The 27933-nt window shown below is 38.3% G+C and overlaps 1 protein-coding gene and 1 long non-coding RNA gene across 3 annotated transcripts in view; both read left to right on the forward strand.

The window, feature by feature from the left end:
* Window positions 1–27933, forward strand: part of LOC118540810 (uncharacterized) — a 206467-nt gene that overhangs the window by 153017 nt on the left and 25517 nt on the right. The window lies entirely within an intron of this gene.
* Window positions 13516–26706, forward strand: BLID (BH3-like motif containing, cell death inducer). Its single transcript, XM_036100128.2, is given in 3 exon segments — window positions 13516–13576; window positions 25942–26075; window positions 26078–26706. Coding segments are annotated over 3 exon segments (363 nt in total). The 3' UTR covers window positions 26246–26706.

The following is a 27933-nucleotide window of genomic DNA, read 5'->3' on the forward strand; positions in this document are numbered from 1 at the left end:
AGTCTGTTGGCCAGGATGGGGTAGCTCCAAGCCTAGATGGTTTCAATAGAAAATGCAAAAAGGTAGTCAGAGGTACTTAATTGAGGTTATTTAATCCATTTGATGACTTTCTGCCATTTTAATATACAACATGTGTAAAAGAGAATGGTTGTGCACATTTTAGCTGTGGCTCGCTCGCACGCACTCTCCCTCAACTACCATTAAAAAAGAGATGAGATCCCCATGTCACCATTTTGATTCCACGCTCAAATATTTTTAAAGTGAATTATGGTGATTGTTATGTTCCCGAGAGGTTCAAGGATAAGTAGCCTCGGCTTGATGATAAAGCCCAGCTAGAGGGTCAGGTTCATTTTAGATCACCCTGAAAGTCTACAGTAGAACTGGGAGCAATTCTAAGACACCTATACAGTCTTCATTTCTTAGTTCACTCATTCATCCTTTAGGAAGGCCTTTGGCCTTGCTCTAGAAGACATTGCCGTTACTTTGTCACATTTATTATGAGTTTGACATGAAACAGTTATTACCTATATCTGTGTTGGCTTAGACTGTGTGTATTAAACATCTGTAGCCTCTTGACATATAAGGACCTACTTAGTACTGTTTATACATTTATAAAGCTTTTATTTTTTTTAATCAAGTTACCTTCCTGTACAAGACAATAAGATCTCCTCCTTGCAGTGCCATAAACTTGAGTGGTTTCAAATAGCCATGGCTCCCAAGAGGCAAGGAGTATTTGGGGTCATGCTTTGAAAACAAACTAACTTTCATATGATTGCATTTCTACTGACTAGGTCATAAGGATGTACCCACCAGATTTTACATAATGCTCTCTTTGCTTCTAGAATGGGTGTGGTGTCTAGGAGGTCATAGTGTTGCCATTTTTCAGCCAGTAGCCCATGGTAGGACAGTTTGGGAACTGCAAGAAAAATAAATAATGTTGGAGGCCACTTTAGACACATCTTAGTGTAAGTTATAGCAGTTCGGGTTGGGTCGAATATTCTTCAACAGGAGTCATTTCTTATCTTCATCTTTGGTGAGTATGTGTTCTCTTTCCTCAAGGGAACTCTTCACTGAACTTTATGTCTGATAATCATTCTTGGTCCCAGAAACCCTAAATACACCATAGTATAATACAAATGACCATAGTATCTTCTGAGACTTCATTTTAGCTAAAAGGAAAAAATAAAGAGGTACATCATGCTACATTTTAAAATATCATCAAGAAACTATAATATCTATATGGGTGGTACAAATGTTATTTTAATTTTTTGGAATCTGGTAATTTAATCCAGCTATTTTCTAGCACACTGATAGACTTCAGAACATAATGTGTTGCTGGCATCTTGACCTTCTTCATCCATAAAAGAACATTTCGCTGACGTGATTTAAGGAGACTCTGGTCAGTTAGAATAGCGAGTTTATAAACTTTTCTGAACACAGGTCATTTATACTCCTTCATTTGCATGCATCAGATTATTTTTGACTTTGACTTGGTGTATTAATAGAGACATTTAACTAGTATGTGATAACTCCATTGATCCCCTTCTTGTTTGGAAGTATGCACTTCCAGAGATATTCTTTGGAAGGACAAACCCGAGCCTTGCCAGAGTTGTCTTTGGTTCCGTGTCTTCTCCCAGCTTTCTGAAGATCCAGGAAGAAATGAATAAACCAAGGTTTTCTTAGTCAACCAAAATATATATTCTCTAAATACTTCGTACAAGTTTGAACTGCAACACCTTACCTCATTACCATTCTTGTCCCACTGTACTATTTTCCCTTCATCTCTTGCCCTCCAAATTCTAACCCCACTGAAATATTTGTTTTTCTCTTCTGAGTAGGACCAACCTCTGGTGGTCTTTGCCTTCTATTTCTCCAACAGTTATACTTCCAAGTTCCGTTGAAAGCTTCCTTTCAATAGTGTTTATCACACTTTAATTACTATGAATTGCCTGAGATCTTGTTAAAACATAGATTCTAATTCAGTAGGTCTGGACGAGCCCTGAAATTCTGCATTTCTAACCAACACTTAAATGAAGCTCATACTGTTGGTATAGAACATACTCTTGGGTAGCAAAGTTCTACATGATCAACTGCCTCTGAATCCCAGGATGTCCAGACTTTTAAGCTGAGGGCAAGAAATTTGGAGACAGCTTTCCATCTTTAGATCAGTACAGCAATTTCCCCTCTAGTTGTAGTCACAAAGTTTATCTTTTAAAAATATCTTCGTTCCTTTCACCAACAGAACTCAAGATGCAGCCCTATGAAAGTTGCATCTTAGAAATAGGGACACCGTGACATTGAGCGTAGTCCTGAAGACTTTTCTGGTTACAGTGATCATCCATTCCACAGAAGCATCCTTGAATAGCACATGTAAAGAGAATTCAGCCGGGGGCATGGGTGCAGGTATCAAACAAGGCTCTGCCATACTCATCATTTAAGCTTTCTGACTGTCGGTGTCTAAATATATAAATCCGTGGACTAGACCCAGATCATTTCTGAGGTACCTCTACTGTAGAATATCCTGCAATTCTGGGGCTGTCATTCAGGAATCTTAGATGGCAGTGACTACAATCTTCTTAGCCTCCATATCCTTCTGTTTTCTGACATGGCGGGGGATATTCCCAGTTCTGTCTCCATGCTGTCAAAGGGACACAAGCACAATGGTAACGTTTGCAGTTACTGTGACCACAACGAGCTGCCAACGCTGAAGGCCACATTAAAGCAATGGAAAAAGTAGCCTAAGAAAACAGTGACTATGAATCCTCTTGGTCCTTCCATGGTTTGTAGATCGCTGGGGTAATAAAAGTAAATTAATTCCTGCCTAGTTAATGTCTTAAGAACGGGGTATGTTAAAGGACTGAATATCATTTTCCAGTAGAGGTTATCTCAGTGGTGAACAGAAGGGGGTATGTGGGATATGTGAAATTCACTACCTCCTTCCCCGGTTCCTGTTTGTGCTCTTTCTAAACAAAAATTATGTGCTTCGTGCCCCACCACCAACTGCAATATGGAGCACACGAGAGCTTCTGTGGCCCTTTTCAACCCTTTTACATCAGTCACAGAACTCCCACTGTTCTGTGCTAATGCAAAATGCAATAACGTTTAGCATCAGGACATCTCTGAGTCAAGAGGTTAACGGAAAACACATCTCCCATTGTGTTCCTGCAGCTCTGATACCGTTAATGGCGAAAACACCATGGAGACAAATAGATCTCTCTTTATTCAGGAAGCTTTGAGTGAAGAGAAAATATATATGACACCTTTACAACACAAGAGCCCTCTCTATATGGTGCATTAAGGAAGGGTGGAGGAGGAGGGGGAGGTTCATGCAACATCATGTTTGATAGGGCTTGAGACTCCCCTGGATGGAAAATTCTGTCTCCTCCATTTTCTTTCTGTTGCTTTAGTAAATAGTTCCAGTTCTGGCAGGGGGAAGTGAGATTTAACCTTTCAAGGGACAAATTCAGGGTAAGAGACTTTATGGGGTATTTTCTAAAACGTGGCCAAATTGCTATATGAAGACGTAGCTGCCTCTTTCTTTCCTATCCTACCTTTGTGCATAGGTCTTGATCTGTTGTGTGTTTCAGATAGATTGTGTACCAATATGTTTATAAAAGGGAACCAAGGCAAAAAAAAAAAAAAAAAATCATCACATTATAATTTTGCTGAGATCTCACTTGAAAATTACCCAAAAGTAGACTATGCATTTTGTATGGTCATATAAAGGTCATATGGAAACATATTTTTATGGTCTTATTTTCCATTTATTTGAGAGTATCCCTCAGGGAAATCTTAGTCAAGGTCAATTCTTGTTCCTATAGTACATTCTTTCCCCAGTTTTATTGAGATATAATGGACATACAGCACTGTAGAAGTTGAAGGCATACAGCGTAATGGTTTGGCTTACACATATTATAAAATGATTACAGTAATAAGTTTAGTTAGCATTTGTTGTCTCCTATAGCTATAATAAAAAGAAAAAGCGAAAAAAGAAAAAAAGAAAAAAACAATCTCCTTGTGTTGAGAACCCTATAGAACTTTAAAAAGAAATTTGCTGTGTAGTTTGTGAATTGTCATCAGAAGCTAAAATTCGGATGCTCCATTTCTTGAGGATTTAAAGACTTTTCATTCTGTGGTAAAAAAAAAAGTTCTGGTTCAGGAATCCATTTGAGGGGTTATCTGCACAGTTTAGGTGCACCAAATAATTATCAAATGTTCTGTGTTATGTATAGTCTTTGAAACATTTGGAGGGTATACGTTATTGATCACCACCCAATCCTGTCAGATGACCACACCGGCTTTGGTGGGGGGGTGGGGTGGCGGGAAAGAACAGCATGTGCGTTCAGCTTTTACACTGAACTGGGAGTTTTTAGACCTGTTTCCCAGCCAGGCTGATACATTACAATACTAGTACTCTAATTGTTGATTCAGTTGCACCAAGGGCAGCCAAATTTCATGTATAAAAGTTCACCAAGTCCAGGAAGGAGGGAAAGGAATTCCAGAATGACTCATTGTTTAATGAATAAGGCCCCAAGTGTTCTGCGGTTGCCATTTTTAAACTTGAATAAAATGTATAGAATTCAAATCATAGCTTGAATTCCAAATTGGGGCAGATCATGCTCAATGGTGAGGCTACAGTGTTATACCAATATGCTGCTTCTAGTCAACTGCTAATAAGCAACTTCAAAACATAAATGGGGCAATCATGATGTGTGCTCTGAATCCTCTAAAGGTTTAGAAGTCTTTTAATCTATTTGTAGCTTTTTATTATTGAGTAATGAAGCTCTGCTAAAATGCTGGAACCAATATGCAAAACCCATATTAAATCAAGCATAAAACTCAAGGAGAATAGATCCCCGAAGATTGAACAGAAAGGTACAAAATGAATTTATGGGAAGTAAACTTTCATTGAGGGTGGGAGGAAGAGTAAACTTTTTATTACCTTTTATGACTAAGAAACAGAGTTTTCTGGTTAATCAATAGGGTTTTTATCAAAATCCTCATATATAATAGACACGAATGACCAGTTTAAAAAAAAATAAAGATTATATTTTGCTTAAAGCTAAGATTGTTCTGTATACAATGTAATATTTCTTTCAGATTTATAAGTTATTTCGTGTCTCAGCACACCTTCTGCCTACAATTTATCTTTAATCTCAATTAGTCTCCTAGCTCATGCTTTGAAATTACCTTGTGCTTCTCAATCAGGAGTATCAAGCTAAATTGATGTTGTATAGTTAGGTGATGTGTGGAAACGCCAGTTGTGGGCCTCAGCGTGGCAGAATACTGGTTAAACTAGAGTTTATCATTTATGTCCTACGGCTTAAGTTGGAAACTCAAATTAATATTGACTGTGATCTCATCTAACAGAAAAGTGCCAAAATATTCTGTTGTCAATTAAACCCTACCCTTCACCGATCTACCAAAATACCTCCTTCTGAATACAGCACACACGTTATCCTGTGAACTTGTGTGGTTCTAAGTTTAGCCAGCTCTGTTGGCTCTTCTCTGCCTTGCCAGATCTTCCCTCTACCTTTGTTCATCCTGTTCTGTGCTCTCAGAGATTGTTAATCAGGGGCTGCCTCAACAGTCCCTTTGGCCCTCTGGCTTCTAATTGTGTTTGGCCAAGGGGAGGCACCAGCAGGAGACCCCGGGAAAGTGGACATAGAGGTCCGATACGTAATCCCCCTGACAGTCTTCCTGTAGGCCATGGGTTGACCTGGCTTCATTCCCTACTGAAGATGGTGGCCACCCTGACGGTTCTAGGTCTCTTTCTAGCTTCTGATAACCAGCCCCCCACCCCTTGTTCCCTCACACCTAGGCTTGGTAATGACTGTCCCCTGCTATTAGTACTTGGACGTTTACACGTCTTAATGTCTGTCTTAACTCTGCCCAATCTTCGAAAATAATCCTTTCATTGAACTTCCCTCAGTTTCCCCATCTCAGTGTGCTACTTTCTCGTCTGGACTCTGATTTTCTAGTTCAAGTTAACATAAGCTAGATAACAGAAATTAGTCACTCACTTTCCATCCTGTGTGGGAGTTGAGGGATGGGGGAATAGATATTTATCTTTTCCATAATACTATAAGCTCTGGAAGGGCAGGAACCATATCTAATACCTCCTTTATAATTCTTTACAACACCTGCAAAGGGCTTAGCTCACAGTGCATGCTCAGTGCACATGGAGAGTCTTACTGAGTTCCTCTGCAATCCTCAAATTTGTTACAGGCTTAAATGGAATGTAAGCGCTTGACTTAGGATGTAGACTTCAAGAAGTCAAGGACCACACTATTTTTTAAAACAGCATTTATAATATAATCTCCCATGACACAAATATCAAACCTACTCTGGAAACCCTAACTCCATAAAAACAGAAGATTTACATCATGGGTTAGGTTGGTTTGTGTTTAGTAGATGAGACATAATTCTACTTAAAATGTTCAGATCTCATTTTCCTTTTACATTACCTACTAACCCTCTACTATACATTAGTTTTCCTATTTGTGCTATTTTTTATGTATTTATTTATATGACTTTCTCCATAGAAATGGTGTCGATACTAAAGAGTAGCACTGACAATTTTCTGAATATAATCTGGGTGGAGGGAACGTAGAAGGTGTGTCTGAAATAAGGATTTAAGAACTGCAGAACAAAGGGAATGGTTACCAGAATAGGTATCTTCACTATTTCTTTGGGGTTCCTATTAACTGATTTGCTCCTTGACTTTTGCCATCATGCCAAACCTCTCCATACTTTAAATTTCGAAATTACTCCCAACTTCAGGAAATGTAGCAACTGGGAATGGAAAACACTTTGATTTCTAAAGTAGCCAGTTGCTACTGTATCCTCGTGTGTTGTATTTATTTCCCACTTTGAGGAAATCAGTGTTTTAATATCTTCTTGCTCTGAAACTGGTGAAAATAGATTAGGAGAAAGTTAAGAAGAACTTGCCTTTTGACTTTCTTTACTGAAAGGAAACCGCCTGGCTAGTTCAAAGAGCAGATGCCTTACTGTTCATATTTTGCAAACAAGATCATTTCTTCAACAAATGGAGGCAGCTGGAACATGGTCAACTCAGATAAGTGAAGCTTTGTGTCTCCCTGATAAGTGAAACTGTTTAATGATAATTTTACTCGTCCACTTGGGAAGTGACCAAAGCACTATTAGATAAGTTAAAATTTTTAAAAAGCGTGGAAAATACTTTTGCCAACTGTTTCTTCTTGGCCTCTTGGCAAAGATCAACAGTTACATTCCCTATCTAGGGACTATCTCTTGTGGGCCAGACCGGATGATCTAATAGGTCTTTATAATCTCTAAATACTGTGACTTTTATCCCCAAGTGAACTACATAGTTTATTTACATAGAAACACATTCACAGGCTTAAGGAAATGCAGTATGACTAATGCTAAGGAAAGTGAGCCAGAATGACTCAAGTGACTTTTTTTTTTCTAAATAGGATAAGTAAATTAAAATCATAGACATTCCCTCTAGTTCCTTCCAGCATCTCAATATGTAGATTTTAGATGTCAGAATTCCCCAGTAGTGAATTATTTTTCTGCCACCAGCAAATTATAAACATGTTGTCCTGTTAAATCAGTAAACCTTTGCCGTACTTATCAAGAAAACTCTTCAATGGAGATTGCGTTTAATTGTTGTTTTAATTTTACATTCTATCCTAGGCACATGGGAAATTAAAAATGTTAGGAATGATAGAAAAATAAAAATTGCTAGAAAAATACAAGCATGATAAATAAAGCATAATCACTGTGCATTTCAACTTTATTAAGAATGTGTTTTTGTGCCTTGGGCTACATTTATCGAGACAAATGAAGCATTGGGAGGAATCTCAATTTTTTAATAAAAAAATTGTTTCCTCGGGATTGTGTTGGCAAAGACAATGTTTTTAAGGAGTCTTTTCTTTCCCCTCTGTGTTGTACAAATGTTTTATGCTTTCTACATCAGGTGATACTTTGAATTGTCTATTTGGGATTAAACATCAAATGGTTCTATTGTTGTTGACTTTTGTCTATTTGGGATTAAACATCAAATGGTTTTATTGTTGTTGTTGACTTTTTTTTTTTTTTTTAAAGATTTTATTTATTTATTCATGAGAGAGAGAGAGAGAGGCAGAGGGAGAAGCAGGCTCCCAAGGAGCAGGGAGCCCGATGTGGGACTCGATCCCAGGACCCTGAGATCATGACCTGAGCCGAAGGCAGACACTTAACCATCTGAGCCACCCAGGCGCCCAGTTGACTTTTTTTTAAATCAAATCTCCTCCATACACGACATTGGGTCTCCTTAAGAATAAATACAGGGACAGTCAAGAGATCTTATTTCCAGAGGACTTAGAGCTTCTCAGCTGATTACTTGCCCAACTTACTTGGCATACACAGGTTTAAAAGAATGTGGTTAAGAGATAACAAATAAGAAGGCAGATGACAAAACCCTAGTATTACCCATGAATTGTGTTCCTAAGCCAATTGGGTAAGCTTCAGGCCATTTATTTTAAGAGGAGGTATCTGGATGCTGATCCTTTCTGATAAAAATTGTCGTAGTGAGGCATTCCGTCTGGGGGCTTGATGATCAGTCCCTTCTATGGTGCTTTCTGCTTCCCTAGTCCTGATTTATCATTTGAAAGTCCGTTCTAGTTCAACACTGAGGAGAAAGGCCATATAAATACAATGCATTACTTTCTGACATCCTGTAACAGGGCACAATTGATTATGTTGCTTATCCTTAAACGAAAGCATTTCTTAAAAGATGATAATTTTTCTACGGGCTCTCTTGGAGTATATGCTACAAGTTCCAGTAAGTCACTCCCAACCCCCACTGCGTCAAGTGAAGACATCTCTCAGGTCACTTCCCACAATAAATTCAATATGAAGCGTCATGTGTATGCCTCATCCTGCAGTCTTAAGGTTTAAGGGAGAGTATCACCCTCCTCAGCTCCTTTTACTAACTTATCTCAGTTTGGTGTCTCATCACACTCTACCATGATTTATCTTCCATTTCAATTACTTTCATTGCTCATGCTTTGAAATTACCCGAAAACTCAGATCCCCGCTGAGGGCCGGGTTCATGGTTGAGGATATGTTTGTTTTGACTGTTTGTGTCCTCCTAAGTCGAGCTCAAAGGTCACCTTCTCCCTTTCTGTTTGCCTCTCACCTCCCTCAGTCAGCTCTTCCTTTTGTGCTCACATAACACTTTGTTCAAACAGCTAGCATATCATTAGATGAGTGTTATACATGTCTGTTTTACTGAGAGCTTTAGTGAATTCTTTGATGGGACGGACACCATTTCAATCATCCTTTTATTCCCAAGCTGACACATAATAGTTGCTTAATAAGTGTTGGCTCACTTGAACCAGATTTTCTTTCAGTAAACAATTTTGACAGGCCTGTGATTTAGGAAATGTGAAACTCAGCTAACATTTGCGCCCCATGTTGAAGTTCCGTATTGTATTCTGTAGCATCTACAGGCTTTTCCCCTTTCATTCTGCTATTGTTTCAGGGCACAAGATTGGATCTGAAATAGATTTAACAGCCAAGTGAAAATAGGACACCGTTGAGGCTTGGCTTTTTGAAAAAGTTTTCTTAGGCTATTGGGAGTTCCCAGAAATTCAGAGGTTCGGTCAACTGTGGATACATTGAATAAGGCCCGAAGAGAAACATTTTATGCTTATCAGAACAGAATTGATCAGAAATTGTATTACTCACATGCAATTTCCCTGCAATGGGATGAAACTTACTGGGGAGGAAATCTCCCTTGATGAAATCTACCCTTTTCTGCATTGTTTATTGAGTGTAGATAAAACCACATTGGTCATGAAGATGATGAACGGCTTTGCTTTGATGTGACTAAGCTTCCCCAGTTGTCATAGCTTCCTACTGAGCCACATTTCTACTATAGTTTTTGAAGTTTTTTTAAACTGAGGAATATATTTTACCATGGTGGTGGTAGTGATAGTCATGATGGTAATTCGTTCCATTAGTATTCGTTGTGCAAACGGAATAGGCAGTGAGTACTGAGTTCCTTTCTTTATCAAAATTAAAAAGTCCTTCCAATTAAGTGAGTTACTATTACACTATCAACTGCGTCTAGCAATGTTTGTTCAATTTAAGAATTCATTGAATACATTTTGTTCGTATGTCACCTTTTATTTTTGAATCCCAGGAAGGAAATAAATACATCTCTCTGAAAAGATTTCAATACAACACTGACCAGAGAGTTAATGTTACAATAGTCAACTCATTGGTTTTCCCAATCAATTTCATTTCATTTTATCAAATAATTGTTAATTTACTGTTCTTGTGTTCTCTTTTCCTCTGTCTCTCTCAAGTTTTAATTTATCAATGATTACTATCAATAATTGATCAATAATTAACATCAATAATATCGGCCATTAACAATGTATTGTACCTGCTCAATTTTCTCTGTTGTACGAGGATTTTATATATATATATATATAATATATATCCATTAATATTATTATATTATTAATATATATAAAATCCATTCAGTCGTTAAATAGTACATTACTGAGCATTTATGCTGGGTGCTATGGTAAAGGCAAGATAGATATGATATTTCTGCCTTCAAAGATCTTGAAATGTAGTGAAGGGAATAAAATAATTACAAGATGATTACTTCACAAATACAAATGCATTAACTGCAATTCCAAAGGGCTACAGTGAGTCAGAGGAAGAGGATATTTCCAACTGCAGAATTGGAGCAGGCTTCATGAAAGAGATGTATTTTGAGCTGGGGCTTGAAGAATGGGTTGGATTTCGAGGGACAGAGACTGGGGACAAAATATTCCTGTTGAAGGGAGAAGCATGAAGAAGGGGCTTGATTAGCAAGGAGGACCTATTTGGGAATGGAAATAGTCCCCATTTGGGTTTAGACAAATTAGAAAGAAGAAAAGACTTTACAAGTAATCTGAAATCAGTTCATAGAGGGATTTGAATGCCACGTAAAGGTGTTTGGAGTTTTGCCAGGTGTAGCTATGGGGAGCAGGTAGGTTGATTAACTGTCTACTTTAAAATGATTAATTAGCATATAAAGTGGACAGGACGGGATGTGGGGAGACTAGTTAAGAACTTATAGACTCAGGTGATCCCCGTATCAGTCTGAACTAGAGCGTTGGCAACGTGTGTAGAAAGGAGGGAATGTTTGGCACATCCTGTCTGTGCAATTGGGTTTCAACAGTAGATGAATCAGAATAAGGACAACAAATACTTGCTGAAGGCTGATTAAGTAAATTAATTTATTTTGGACTTAAGCAGTATGGTCTTGTGCATTTTTACAGCAATATCTGGCAGGCCAGGGATAGAAGCAGGGGAAACAAATGGCAATCACTCAAGATCATAGTTTGGAAAATGAAAAGCTGTAAAAGGTCAGAAGATAATAGATCCTGGGGTTCTAGTGAAAGCATCATTGAAATGACTTCACAAAAGTTACTGACCAAATGGAGCTAAAGTTGAAGTACAGCTAGAAGAGAGTGATGAGCTGGGGGGATCCAAAGGAATTTTGAGTTTCTATGTCACAAATAGAAATCAAATGCGTCCAGTACAAGGGAGGACTGGGTAGGCAATAAATGTAGAGATTTCCTGAGGGTGGAGCCGATCCTGGGGATGAGGAAGCTCAGGTTGTGGCCATGTGTATGGTGGACTACACTGGAAATGAAAGGAGATTAATATCATTGGACTGGATGAGGTCAGGGTACCGGAAAGGCCCTCAGACAGCATGGAGGAAAAGATTGTAACTGAGACAGAACTAAATTATAGAATTGAAACACCCCCACACGGAATGAAAGTCCAGAGACAAATGTTCATGAACTGTCTCCATCACAAAGAAAACTGTGATACGAAAACTGGACAAGTCTTAATGAAGGAGCCCTGTTCTTGCCACTGGGCTCTGATACGTAGCGAATCCTCAGGCACTTTCTAATTTTTCAGGAGTTCCATTTGTCATTTCAAATGCAAGTAATGTACTTATTCCCTTATTCACTTAAGGCAAAGGTACCCTAAGTTCACAATCACTGGATACGTTTAAGGGCGCAATCAATACTCATTTATGAATTCCATATTTTCAAATTTGCCAACTCGCTAAAAAGAATTTATATTTATATACCCAAATGAATAATGGCAGTGCTTTTGTGGTCATTTGCGGACATGCACAGAGCATTGAATATTTATGTCACCTAATTCACACGTTCCCAGCTGAGGTCAAACAAGGTGATATTCTGCCTTCTTGTTTCGGCTCTCATCCTGTGTCCTTTTCGAGGTTCATTTAGTGCCACATTTTTCACATTTTTGCACTTTTTTTGTTGATGACTTCATCATTTAAAATGGCCCCCAAGTGTAATGCGGAAGTGCTGGCTAGTTCCTAAGCACAAAGAACTGTCATGTGCCTTATGGAGAAAATATATGTGTTAGATAAGCTTCATTCAGGCAGGAGTTATAGCTGTTGGCTGTGAGTTCAATGTTAATGACTCAACAATATATATTAAATAAGGTGTCTTTAAACAGAAACACACATAAATCAAGGTTGTGTATTGATCAGTTGATGAAAACATGACCAGAGGCTTGCAGGAAACTCTCCCTGTATTTCCCCTGGGGGCAGTCCTTCGGTATTCACTTCGGTATTCAGTGTTTGTGGCAACTCCGTAGACGTAACTACCGCAAATAACGAGAATCGAGTGTACTTGTTTGTTTGGGTTAAAGGCAGCTGTTTTAGTTGTTTAGATCACTCAAATTCTTTATCACTAATGACCACTTCCTCTTCAAAGTGTATAAACTTTGCATAGGTACCATTCTCTTAATTGGTTGATGAAAACCAAAAGATGATTTAGTTAAATTTTTATTTTGAAGGAATTTTAGACTTACAGACAACTTAAAAAATAATTGTACAGTGTTCATCTAAATTTCCCTAATGTTAACATTTTTATAACCATTGTATAATGATCAAAACTGGGAAATTGACATTGTTACAATGCTACTAACTAATCCCCAGACTCTATTAGAATTTCTCAACTTTTACCCCTTAAATGCCCTTTTTCTGGTCCAAGGTCCAACCCAGAACCTTACATTGCACTCAGTGTCATGTTTCCTGCCTCTTTCAGTTTGTGACAGTTCTTCAGTCTTTCTTTGTCTTCCACGACCCAGACACTTCTAGTGATTACTACTGGTCAGATATTTTGTAGACTGTCCCTGAGTTTGGATTAACATGATTTTTCTGATGATGAGATTGTGGCTACTTATTTTTGGCAAGAATTCCACAGAAGAGATGATGACATCATATCGGGGTCAATGATGTTAATATGTCGTCTTACTGGCGATGTTACTTTTGATCACTTGATTAAGGTAGGGTCTGCCATGTTTCTTCACTATAAAGTTACTGTTTTTCTCTTTGTAATAAGAAGATGGTTTTTTTTAAATGTTAAAATTTTCTACTATTTTTAAATAGTATCCTTTTGTTCACTGGGAACTGACAGTCTAGTTGGGGAGATAGAGATGGCACTCATTAAACAACACTATACAAAGAAAGATATGGAGAAGTACATTGTGGCAAATGGTATGGCACAGAATATATAGGAGTAGGGAAGTAATCTTGTGGAAAGTGGGAATGCATGCTGGACTTTGAAGGGTGGTAGGACTTTTCAAGGTAGAAATTTATAATGCAGTTAATTCAGTACAATATTTTGAGTACCTTAGTTCCTTGGGAACTGTGCTAGAAGCCAGGAATATAGAGATAAAAAACAATTCCTAACTTCAAGGAGTTCCCACTCTAGTGAGAAGGATGGAGGTGTCTGACTGGAGACCATATACGATCAGTGTTGTACAGAGACAGGGAGCAGGGGGTATTATAGGTGTGGGAGGAACAACACCACACTGTAGTGGCTCAAAGTCAACAATCTTCAGGTTGTCTAGACTCTCCACACTCTAAGAATGCCAAAAAAAGTATGTTCCTGTGTTGATGTCACTCAGTCTATATTTGAACACTTTGAGTCACAAGAAGTTAACTTCTCGATACATCTTATTCCCCCAGTGGGTCTAGTTCCTCCCTCTGTTGCTGCAGGGAATAATTCTACTCCCTGGTTTTTTGGGTTGTTTTGTTTTGTTTTGTTTTGTTTTAGGACAGTCCTAAAAGAAGAGATATTACATCTTTTCTTAATGTCCTCTTTTCAAGAGAAACATGAATAAATCTACATACTATATCTGATTTCTAGATCCTTCACAATTTAGCCTGTTGGCTTGGTTTGTGTTTCCCTTATAAATAGTCCATTCCCCTGCACCCTAGTCCTCACCTTCATCCTGATCTCCTCCCCTGGAAATATTTTAAAATAATTGTTCTATGAAGTCCCCCCCACCCAGTTCAGTTGGAGTTTTGAACCTAGCATTCAAAATGTATTTATTTCTGTCATATTTGGTGCTCTTCATTTGACCTCTTGTGGGAGTTCTCTTTGAACTTTGATCTTGTTGTCTGGCATAGCTTTTCTTTCCCCTCCCTTTTAATGTCTGAAGATTTGATAAGAATATAATCTATTTTTATCCAAGAATTTAATAGGATAAACAAGACAGGGTCAAGAACAGAGCTCTTGGACAAACCATGTATGTCTGATCGTTTCACAACATGGAAAGCTCCCACCTGTACTCTCATGCAGCTTCCATGTGTTCCTCTGGAGGGAACGCTTGGTAAGGGAAGAGCAGGCCATGCTCGTTGACAGTGTTGAGCCTGACCCAACTAGAGCCTAACGGAGCATGTTGGCCAGCAGTTTCAAATCAGGTTATACTTCCAAGAAGATAGGTTATAGTATGTCATCTCCTAAAAGCCAGAAAGCATCACTATGGCTAATGACAATAATTCTCCAGTGTTATACTGCCTGTGGGGTTTTCTCACATGCATGGTCTTATAGATATGAAATGGCTTAAGTTGTCAGTGAAGACTTTGGGTTAGGAAATGATAAAATAAAAGCAAAATTTAAAGCAGAGTATGGGGGCACTTGGGTGGCTCATTCGGTTAAGCGTCTGCCTTCGGCTCAAGTCATGATCCTGGGGACCCAGAATTGAGCCCCGCATAGGACTCCCTGCTCAACAGGGAGTCTGCTTCTCCCTCTACCCCTTCCCCCACTCGTACTCTCTCTCTCTTTCACTCTCTTTCTCAAGTAAATAAGTAAAATCTTAAAAAAAAAATAAAACAGAGTATGTATTCTGTTAATGGAACTCCAGATGGACTGGAGGGGGAAGGAACAGAAGAGAGGCAAGGCCAGTAGGGAAAATGCTGGAGTTGTCCAGGAGGTGAGGAGGTGAAGAACTTAGTCAAAGACAGCAGTGAAAAGTGGAGGGAAAGGAAGAGATAAAAGACACATGTCCACAGAAAAGCAATAGACTTTATAACTTTTGTAAAAATGGACTTGGGGAGGGTGGGGGAGGGGCAAATCAAAGATAACTTACACATTCTAAATCTGGAAGAATGATGGCTCAGTAGATGGAGGGAATAAAAGGAATCAGAATGGGAAATCCTGTTTAGCTGAGGTTGGTTTTCCTGTTTTTGTGTGACTCAGTGGTGATGAGAGACAAGAGTATCCCAGAGGGGAGCCTAAGACTATAAAGTTGTCATCCATTAGCAGAGAGAGAAGGGTTTCTGTGGAATACCATGTTCAAGTAGAAACTTAAACAGCTTCCTTTGTGGTGTGGCAGAATCATAGAATTACAGCAGTTGTCAACACCCCCTTGGTTTTCTGGCTCATAGGTGGATTATTGCAAAAGTAGTAAGTATTGTTTCTGATTGAATCAAGGATCTCTTAACTTTGCCGATCCTCTTAATATGTTGCAAATGGCAAATGTGGTTATGAAAATCTTGGAAATGGAGGTTGGCTAAGACAGATTATGTCCACATCATAGAATGAGTCATAGGAATAAAATCTTGGAAATCCTATTCCTTAACCATCAGCAAATATTCTAACAAAGCTATCTACCTACTTCTAAATAGAACATTCTGCTTTTTTTCTTTCAAAGAATGTTCATTTTGTAGTCTCTCTACACCCACTAAAAAATGAGTGCAAAGAGAGAATGAAAAAAATTAACTTGAAGCCCCATTAATCAGAGAAGACCCCGTTATTAAGCTCTTGTTCATCGTCGTCACCAGACATTCATTAAGCACCTGACAGCACTTATGCATGGGGCAAAAGTCACACAGGCTGGCCTTCTCTGGCCATGTAGACCCTACATGCAAGAGCAAGAGAGAAAAAAATGTACAACGGCCACATAAAAGTGTTAAATCAGCCCCTCTTCAATGATGTTAGCAATTCCTCACCTACCCTATTTTATCAAGGAACAAAGTCCTCCATGTAAGTAAATGTTTATAAGAATAAAAGCCATCTATGCAGTCATCACAACACTTCAGCCTTCTTAGCCTTTCCAAACAGTTTTCTGCCCCTAACCCACTTGGTGGCTAAGGGTCACCTTAGGAAACGAGCATTGTTGATTCTACGCTCTCATAAAGTCTTTCCTTGCTTTTTGCTTCTTGGTCATCTTCGTATTCATGGTTGGCAGTTGCCTCTCCTTGGTCTTCTTGAGCTTGCCTTCCACTGCTCTCCCGTATCACTTAGAACCTGTTTCTCTAAAACATAGACAGGCCTGGCGAAGGAGTTAACCAAGATCGAGGGAAATGATAAGTGAAAAGAGTCAATGTACAGTTCTGAGTGGGGCTTTAAAATAAAGGCATAGAGTATTGTGGAGACATTCAGCTTGCTACGTTGAGTGTCCAAAAGCAGTGAGATATGCTCGCTGCTGTAGGCTGGGTGCTAGGAGGTTGAGGTTGAAGAAATACTGACCTCAGGATCGGGGAGCAGAGTGTGTTGCTCTATTTACAGTATAGATTATTAGGTCACAAGTCAGTACATATTTTAGGGGTGGAAAGTGAAGTCTCATGTCTGGAAAGTGGAGAAATTATAAACTTTACTGTAATCAATCACATGCAATAAAATACTAGCTTACTGTGGGATTATAAAAATAAAGATAAGTATGATATTCCCATCTTGGGTGACTCCTCCCAAATACACGCCTATACATACACCATTTTGTTAATTTCACTGGTGGCCATTTTTATTAAAACTGAGTAAGGTGGTGTTCATTCACTAATGGGAATACTGTCATTTTCAGTGCTTCTGAAGAGTATTGTTCCTACTGACCATGGAACAATGGCCTGAGCACCAAGCGCTGAAGAGTAAGCTAGACACAAAACCCTTGGGTAGAGATGGAAAAAAGAAACAGTCACTTTGAAGATCACAACTGTGTTTTATTATCGAAAGATTAAGAAGTACCATGATTAGCTCAGAGCTTTAGGTTTTGTGTTAAGCTTTTGTGTTAAGTTATTTGTGAGTCCCTAGAAATATCCGGGTGGGCTTTTCATGTGTCAGGTGAATATGTAGCATTCTTTTCTTTCTTTGCTATTTTTAGGTTTTTCTAAGAATGAACATGAAGCCATACTCTTCCTTCTCATACTGTTTTAGAGGAAAAATATTTTAAGTTTTAAAGTTTATGATGATTTCTAGATGGGCTATTTTCAACCGATACAGAAATAGTTTGATTACAGCCATCATTTACATTCCCTTTAGTAATATCAATATTAAGAGAATCTGTTATGCTTGCAAATTAGAATAGTGTTTGTATCTCCAGTGGTGGCCTCGTTACTTCTCTTCGGTAGATCTGTGCAGAGTACCTGAAAACACAGTATTCCCATTTTATACGTGGTTAAACTGGAACCCATGGAGGACTAAAGACCCAGGGTCATGCTGGGATATGGACAGCATGAGAACGGGGCTATCTGGAAGGAACGGGACCAGAAGTTCAAATAAGCAGGAAGGGTTTGGTGACAGCAGACTAAGGTTCAAGTACAGAGCAGTAATTTACAAAAGAGGAACAAGTTGAAGCAAATAGAGTCCTAGATTTTAAAGGTCAGGTGACAAATGGGGATATATTAACAAGCAAAACTGAAAATTGGCTATAGGAATAGAAGGTTTCCTGTCTGCTCAGTCTTACAGGGCCTGCTGGCATGGGTGGCTCTAAGGCCTCAGAGTTCAGCCACAGCCAGGCGGAAGTCCAAAGAAGAATCCTGCCCCTCAATGAGACAAGAACAGAGAAACACAGATTGCCTCATAGTTGGTTCTATTTAAGTGGCACCCTGAAACTGAACTTCTCTTTCTAAGGTCATTGCACAATTTCTTCCATAAACTTATGATACGGGTTGCAATATTTGAAAAGCCTTTTTCTTAATCTTAGCAAAATGATTTCAGGAAAGATTGGGAGAATTCAGTTCTAAATAGGATCCCACTAAACCATGAGAAGAAACAACTTCCGAGAGAGCTTTTTAGAATAGTTCCCCGGTACCTGATACAACATTGAGGCAGATATTCCAGTATCTGGATCTAACTTTGCATTATCCAGGACAGGAGGCCATCAAACTTTATCTGTAAAAGGCCAGAGCATAAATATTCTAGGCTCTGTGTGCCAACTGGTCTCTGTTGCAGCCACTCCCCTCTGCCATTGTGGTGAGAATGCAGCCATGGACAAGAACAAGTGGGAGCAAGCGGATTTCAGGACAACACACAGCAGGATGGATGTGGCTCAAGGGCTGTAGCTTGCTGACCCCTAAACTAAAAGAAAGAAATTTGTTTACCAACAAAAGTGTATTAAAAAGCAAACCCCCTCAAACTCATGAAGAGTTCTTCACCACTGTGCCACAGAACACAACACGGAGAAATAACAAGGCTCATCTGAGGTCTTCGAGCCCAGACCTCCTCAACGAATATAACTGCTCTCCTCTGTCACTTGCCATTTTGGGCCAACATTTGTATGAATCAATCAGTCTTTGAAAGTGTGATCAGATTATCCGTTTCAGTTCTGGGGAGAGGGGTGCCTGTGTTCTTTTACTAAATGTGTCTGGTTCCTTCTTAAAGACCATCTTCTAGCAATTTTCCCTTTCTGAGCGACTGGATTAAGGAGCCTCCTTCTGCCTTGATTTTCCGTTGTCAGTCAAGTGCCCTTGCTGTATCTTTTATTCTAGTTACTCCTTGAAACCTTCAGACTGGGACCACATTTACCCACCACTTGTTTATCTTTTGTGTGTTTGGTTTTTGTTTAGACAATAGTCTGCTCTCCATTGATTGCACTCCTCGAAAACAGTGGCATAGAAAATCTAGAAACAATGCAGAATCCCCAAGTCACTTCTATTTTGGAATGCTTTATGTGATTTTTTTTTTTTTTTTTTTTTTTTTTTTTTTGGTGAGGAACGTATTTACTTTGGTAATTGTATCCTGCCTAACCTAATATTAAAATCAACTCTAATTTCTGGAGTATTTCATTGACCGGAGTGACATAGAAGTGTGTCTCTGATTAAGAAAATCATTGGACGTGGATAATACTTCTGCACATAATAAGACATTTGAGTATATGAACAACCAAATAACAGCTGGTATGTCCATCAACAAATATGTTTGGAAGCCCCACTATTTGTCATAGATATAGAACATGTACTGAAATATCGTTAGGTACTATCGTAGGTATTCTCTGAACCTTTCCAACAACTGTATTATGGGGATATTGTTATTTTTATTTTGCAGTTTAGGCTTTGAGAGGTAAAATGACTTCCGGGTCCTCAGAAGGATACCTGATTGGGATTTGTACTTAGTTTTCTGATGGTCGATCTAACACTCTCTAAACAGCTACCTGTGGATATATACTGAGTAACTCTTTGCAACTCAGAAACATCATTGCCCTCCTTATTTCTGGACACTGGGAGGGCCATAGATATAATACAAGACAGGGTTGCTGCCCGGAGGGCATTTGTGAACTATTTTCCGTGATAAGGCATGCATGTATTTATGCTTTGTTCCTGTGCTTCTCTCTGCATGCCGCATCTTTCCCCCATCCATCTGTTATCTTTCTTCTCAATATGTTTAGCAAATTTATTGAGATATAATGTACATACAACACACCGCATCCCTTTAAAATATACAATTAATGCATTTTGACAGGCTCGCATCCATAACACAGCCATGACCATCAAAATACAAAACATCTTCATCACTTCCAAAAGTTTCCTTGGGTCCCTTTGCCATCTGCCTTCCTCTCACCTTGGACCTTGGCAAGCTTTGATCTGCTTTTTGCCTCTATAGATTGTTTTGCATTTTCTACAATTTTATAGAAATGGAATCAATATAGTATATACTCTTCTGCGTCTGGTTTCTTTCATTCAGTGTAAAGATTTTGAGACTCACCCACACTGTTACATGTGTAAGTAGTTTGTTTCTTCTTATCAGTGAGTAATATTTCATTGTGTTGTGGGTATATGACAATTTGTTTATCCATTTACCAGTTGATGGATATTTGGGTTGCTTCCAGTTTTTGCCTATGATAAATAAACCTGCTATGAACACCAGCTTACGAGTCTTAGTGAGGACGTATGTTATTATTTCTTTTTGGTAAGCCCTAGTTGTAGAATTGCTGGGTCATATGGCAGATGTATATTTAACTTTGCTAAGAGACTTCCAGTTGTCCTCAGTGGCTTACTATTTTATATCCCCACCAAGAACATATGTGAGTTCCAGTTTTTCCATAGTCCTGTCAAAACCTGTTGATCTTTTAAATTTGGCCATCCTGGTGGGTGTGTGGTAGCATCTTGTGATTTTAATTTGCATTTTCCTAATGACTAATGACTTTGAGCATCTTTTCGTGTGCTTATTGGCCTTTTGTATATCTTCTTCTGTGAAGTGTTTAAATTTTTATCTTTTTTATTAGTTATTATTATTGGGTTATAAGATGTCTTTATGGATGCTAGATACCACTGTGTTATATCACCTGTTTTACAGGTGATTCTCTCTCAATTTGTGGTATTTTCATTTTCTTAAAGGTGTCTTTCAAAGAGCAAAAGTTTCACATTTTGATCAAGTCCAATTTAGCGGTTTGTTCTCTTATAGTTCTTTGTGTTTTTATGTCTTATCTTTATCTTTGCCTACCCCCAAAGTTTCAAAGATTTTCTCCTATGCTTTCTTCTAGAAGACTTATAGTTTTAGCTTTTACATTAAAGTTTGTCATTTACTTTGAGTTAACTTTTGTATATGGTATGAAATAAGGGTCAATGTTTATTGTTTCCTCTACAGTTATCTTATTCTAGCACCATTTGTTGAAATGACGTTTCCCCCCATTATAATGCCTTGGCACTTTTGTCAAAAAATTCAATTGACCATGTAAGTAGGGGTCTATTTTTAGACTCTGTTCTTTTCCATTGTTCTGTATGTCTATCCTATCCTCCGATATCACACTGTCTTTATTCTTATACCTCTAGAGTAAATCTTGAAATAAAGTAGTATGAAAACTCCATTCTTTTAAAACTACTTTGAAAATTATAGAACCTTTGTGTTTCCGTATATATTTTTAAATTGTCGATTTCTGCAAAAAAAAAAAAAAAAAAGGAAAGCTTGCTGAAATTTTGACTGTCAGATTACTTTGAACCTATAACTCCATTTGGGTAGAATTGATATCTTAATGATATTGACGTCTTCCTATCTATGAACCTGGTATATCTCTGCATTTCTTTAGGTCTTTAACTTCTACCAGCAATATTTTGCCCTTTTCACTATAAAGATCTTACACCTTGTATTACTTTCCTAGGGCTACTGTAATAGATTATCACAAACAGGTTGGTTTAAAACAACAGAGATTTATTCTTGCAGTTTAGGGGCCAAAATTCCACAATCAGGGTATTGGCAGGTTAGTTCTTTCAAGACTCTTTAAGGAAGAATCTGTTCCATGCCTAGCTTCTGGAGGCTGCTAGCAATCCTTGTTATTCCTCAGCCAACCTCTCTACTTACGTCTTCACAGGGCCTTCCCCTTCTAGGTCACAGTGTTGTCTCCTTTCCTGTCTCTTGTGAGGACACTGTCATTGGACTTAGGGAACAGCTGAATGCAGGATGATTTCGTCTCAAGATCTTTACCTTAATTGCATCTGCAAAGACCTTTTTTCCAAAAAAGGTCACATTCTGGGGTTCCAGGTAGACATATATTTTGGGAGCCACAATGGAACTCACTATATGCATATTTCTGAAAATTTATTCCTAAGTATTTTATGTTTTATGATGCTATTTCAAATGGTTTAAAATTCTTTGTTTCCAATGATTTGCTGCTAGTATTAAGGATATAATTAATGTGTATGTATTAATCTTATATCTTATGATTTTGCTAAATGCAATTATTAGTTCTGGTCATTGTTATATAGATTATTTTAGGATTTTCTACATAAATAAGCATACCAGTTATAAATAGAGGCAATTTTACTTCTTTTTCTAGTTATGCATTTTCTTTTTCTTGCTTTATTACAATTACTAGGATGTCCAGGGAAATGGTGACTAGAAGTGAGAAGAGCAGGCCTTTTTCCCAACATTAGGGGGAAATAATTTTATAATTAAGCATTAAGGATGATATTTACAATACATTTTTTTATATAATGCCTGTTATCAGATTGAGAAAATTCCTTTTTTATTCATAATATGTTGAGAGTTTTTTTAAATAAAAAATGAATATGAATTTTGTCAAATAATTTTTTAAAGATTTTATTATTTATTTATTCATGAGAGACACAGAGAGAGGGAGAGAGAGAGGCAGAGGGAGAAGCAGGCTCCCCGCAGAGCAGGGAGCCTGATGCAGGACTCGATCCCACTGGGACCACGACCCAAGCTGAAGGCAGATGCCCTCAAATAATTTTTCTGCATCTAATGATGTGCTTTTTTCCATTTATCCTACTAAGATGATGAATTACCTTGATTTTTAAATACAAACCAATCTTACATTCCTGGAATAAATCCTAATGAGTGACCATGTTTTTTTTATATATATATGTTGCAAGATTTGATTTATTAAAATTTTGTTAGGGATTTTTGCATTTATGTTTATGAAGGATATTGGTCTGTGATTGCCTTGTAATTTATTTTCCAATTTTGATAAAAAAATGAGTTAGGAAGTGTTCCCTCTTCTTCTATTTTTCAGAAAGGTTTGTAAGATTGGTGTTATTTCTTACTTGGATATTTGATAGGAATTACCAATCATACCATTTGGACCTGGAATATTCTCTGTGGGAAGGTTTAGATAATGGATTCAATTGCTCTGAGAGATATAAGGCCATTTCGATTTTCTGTTTCATCTGTGTCAGTTTTAGCAAGTGTATTTTTCAAGGAATTTGCTCATTTTATCTGTGTTCTGGCCTAGTTCTTTTTATATGTTAGCCTAGATAACCTTCTCCTCTTGAAACTTTCCCAGATACCACCAAGAGAAGTAATTTCACATTCTTTGTGCCATTACTTTATCTGGTATCATTTGTACTCTCCACCTTCCTTTGTGGTTGTTTGCCCATATATCTCTTCGTATACTAAGTTAAGGGCCTTGAAGTTTAATGATTGCATCCTATATATCTTTGAGTCTCTGTCACCTTATATGGTGCTTGGCATAATAGATACCATCCACCCCCAATGTTTAATCAACCAATTCCATTTATCATTGTCTAATTTTTAGTTACACACCCATGTTTCTACTTTCTCAGGAGATTATGAGCATCTTTTGCAAAAATGGAAAGTATTATTCAATGCTCATATTCCTTCTATGTCTTATATTTAGAATAATTTTTAAAACTATTAAATAAAAAAGACTTGCTGAACAGCATAGAAAAATCAGTATTCTATAAACTCAGAAAAGAGAGGTTAAATGGAAATCGGGAAGGTATGCATCAATAAAGAGAGAGCAATAAGAGAACGAACATTGTTGAGTGCTTACCCTATGCCAGACATTGTCATAAACAATTTATATTCCTTGTATCACTTAACCTTAAAATAAGTAGGCATAGGAAATATTGTTATTGGGGCACCTGAGTGGTTCAGTCGGTTGAGTGTACGACTCTTGGTTTCAGTTCATGATTTCAGGGTTATGAGATTGAGCCCTGCATCAGGTTCCACACTCAGCACAGAGTCCGCTTGAGATTCTCTCCCTCTCCTTGGCCCCTCTCCCGCCCATGTGCACCTGTGTGGGCTCTCTCTCTCTTTCTCTCATAAATAAATAAATAAATAAATAAATAAATAAATAAATAAAATCTTTAAAAAAGAGAGAAAATATTATTATCCCCATTTTATAAATCAGGAATCTGAGGTGAGGTTTCAAAAACTTAAGTACTTTGCCCAAGTCCACAGAGTTATTAAGTGGTAGATCTGGGTTTCAGATGCAAGCCTGAATGATTCCATTATCCATCTTCTTGGTTTCAATTATACTTTTGCCGTTTGGTTTTCTACAAGACACTTGGTGGATTTTCCCAAATTACCTTTAAATTCTACCTTTGCCCGAGTAGAGTATCTTGTGACTCCCCAGTTGAGTGTTGGAATCACCATAAGTTTATAAAAACTGCAAAGTATTTCCTAAATACTTGTTCTGCCTATAGCATGAAATACACAGAAATGGCAAAGACGATTCCAAACAGCCTTATCTCAAAGTATGCTGTGTAACTCCCTGTTGTCTCCCCCCCCCCCAACTCATCAGCCTTTGTCTACAAGCTTGCCATTATTTGGATGATAGCAGATGGTACAGTTCTGGATGTGGCTAACTGGGGGGCATCATTGGTTCCTGAGTTCCTACCCACATGGCATAAGGGCAATTAAGAGCCCAAGGTCATGATAACTCAAGCAATCTCCACGGCTTGTTTGAAAAGAGAGGATATTTCCTTACAGATGACCTTACCTTTGTATATGTTCCATACTGGTTCTCTTTAGAAAGTTCTGTGGCTATTTTGTGCAAGGCATATTCTTTCTCCTTTTGCTTTGATAAAAGATATTTGAAACACCAGATCCAATCACATAGCCTCTTTGCTACTGCTACTTAGATGTGTCTATTTTAAGTCTCTTCTCTGTCCACATAATAGTACTCTACAAATCACCTAATCGGGGTGCCCTATGATAATCAGGCTGTTCCCAATTAGAAATGTGCCTAATGCACCATTTTCCCAATACATTTTAGACAAAGAACTGGGAAGGGGAGGCAAGGTTTTTAGTGATTCCAGTCTGTCCATTGGAACAAGAGGTTTCTGAGGTCTTCCCAGTGTGAAAAACAACATCAAAATAATAGCATTTGTTTATTTAATTGCATACAATACCATGGTCAGGAACTTGTTATTTCACCAGAGAAATTATTTGCAATACATCATTGAAGAGATGACTTAATTCACGCTGATCATTTCCTCTAGTCTACCATGGGGAGGGTGATACTTTCATGTATCATGAGCACCAGACAAGGCAGCTGGATACATTTTCTCTCTCTTGAAATTCTAGTCTCTGTTGGAATGACTCCCTTAGGCATCCACAGCTCTAGGTTCTTCCTAAGAAATGAAGCAAGTACACCCAGGGCTGTTCACATTAGGGAGCAAAATCTAAAGAAGTATTCCTGCCTTTTAGACGTCAGAGATCAACATAGAGATGTTTCTCACTTTGAGGCAAAAGATACAGCTTCTTTGTGGTCTGAGTGCCAAACTTGTTGAAAGACGGACATTGTCGAGACTTAACATTAATTAATAATGTATATTCACACAAACCTGGATCAAATGATATTCTACATGGAGGCAGGAGAGAAGGGGTTGGAATGAATACATGAACCCTTGGAAGTTGTTTTCGGCTGAGGATTTTTGAGTAGCCACTGGAAATCAAAGGAAGTACCAAGGATAGTAGGAGTTGAGAAGAACAGAAGGGCAGGATACAATCTCTTTTTTCTTCCACCTCACACTATGCTTAGGCAAAGCCCAGTCTATGTGAGAGCTGCTGAATGAATGAATGAACGTTTGATTCCAAACACTTTCTTACATGGTAGCTTCAAATTGCGGTGAATTCGTTGCGTTCCATGTGGGTATTATAGGAAGCCAGAAAAGACCTTTCTATTAGATCTTGGAAACTGAGAGTGTGCTTTGTACTTCCTGGATAGGACAAGCTTCTGGCCTTTCCATTTATCCAGAGGCAGAATGGACCCTCTTGCCTGCAACTGGTACATTGTTGCCAATTTCAACAAAGAGCCTATACTGCCTGAGGAAACAGTGTTTCCTCTTACAAGGTACAATCTTGGCTCCTCTGCCATGAGGCGGGCTGTTCTTGGAAATGTACGCCAGAGACTTTCCCATTTAACCAGGTTACAGACTGCATTGCTACATAATTCCCCCTGCTGAGGCCCTGTGAAAGGAATGAGTTGGGACAGATACAGCAAGATATTAGGACAAATTCTTCTTCCTTCTTCCTGCTGTACTACACAAAAGTGAACTTGATTTCAACAAGATGACCCAATTCTTAACATGCTTTTCTACCCGCTTTCACCATAACACTTCCAAATCACTGTCTGATTCAAGATGTGCAGAGATGGGAAAAAAGATAAACTGGCCAGTAAAAAGTAAAATGGCATTCAATTAAAACTAAGTTTGCAAGTTAATGGGGGGAAAAGGGTATTTTGTTAAAAAAAAAAAAAAAAGGGGCGCCTGGGTGGCTCAGTTGGTTAAGCGACTGCCTTCGGCTCAGGTCATGATCCTGGAGTCCCTGGATCGAGTCCCGCATCGGGCTCCCTGCTCGGCAGGGAGTCTGCTTCTCCCTCTGACCCTCCCCCCTCTCATGTGCTCTCTCTCATTCTCTCTCTCTCAAATAAATAAATAAAATCTTTAAAAAAAAAAAAAAAAAAAAAAACCTATGGTGATTAAACCTCAGGGCAGCATAGCACATCACTATCCTTTTGTGGTTTTGAGTGTCTTTTATTTGTGCACTGGAAGTAGGTATTTGTCATATTGTTAATAATTGCTCTACTAAATTGTACTCAACAGTGTGCATCTCTGTAACCTTGTTTACTCACAAAGCTTTCATTTTCTTCCTGTACTTTTCTTTAGCTTGTTTCTGAGGGGTTGTTTCTTTCACATAAGCTTTCGATTTTTAAATATTACAATCCGTTTATTTCACTAGGCATCTTTATTTGCTTAAAGTGGGGAAGAATCAGATTGTGATTGTGGTGTAAATCAGTCAATCCTTTTCTTCCCTTTACAGGAAAAGCTGTGGGTAATAGAAAAGAGAACTGAACGAAATAGAAATTCAACTAGGCTTTTATGAACTCAGTTACTAGAGTAAGAAGAGCTAAATTCGTGGAGTGGGGGGAAGAGAGGAAAATGCAAATGGTGTTTTTTTAGAGCTTTTACTTTAAGCCACTCTAGTATCCCCCTTCTCTTCCTTCCACTATCCTGGCCCCACCGAGGCATAGTCAGAATCCAGGGCTCCGGAGCATGTCAGAAGGGGAAGGAGAGCAAGAGTGAGGCTCTGGGTTAGCCTTCCCCGGTCATCCCGAGAGGTCCAAGCAGAAAGGCTGCCTAGAGAATATCCCTATGACCTCTCTAAAACTGCATCAGGGAAACTTCTAAATTGTATCAGTCATCCTGAAACTTGATCAGTAAAGAATTTTCTGCATTTAAAATACTTAATCTTAAGAAAAAAATAAAATAAAATACTTAATCTTGTTGGGATCTTTTGAGGTAGGAAAATCTGATGAGAAATAAACATTCTCTATATTCCTATGCCTTGGGTATGCTCCTGGAAACATTGGAGGGATTGTTTGCCAAAAAGTCTTGGCAGTTTTCAAAGATGGCTGGCCAAGTCATAAGAGAATGAGGAGAAGAGGTTTATGTAGTACTGAGTCCAGCATTGTGTGTAAAACACAGGTTTCAATGTAAAGAAATCTGTTGCACAAAAACCTTGGAAAACATATCATCCTCTCTTTTCTTTACTACCCCCCACACAAGTACCCTCTTCCTCAAAAAAAATTTTTTTAGAAAATAAGAAAAAATAGAAGAGAATCAACATGATCCTAAGGAAGCAAATCTCTTTG

Source organism: Halichoerus grypus, chromosome 11, assembly GCF_964656455.1.
Source record: "Halichoerus grypus chromosome 11, mHalGry1.hap1.1, whole genome shotgun sequence".
NCBI lineage: Eukaryota > Metazoa > Chordata > Mammalia > Carnivora > Phocidae > Halichoerus > Halichoerus grypus.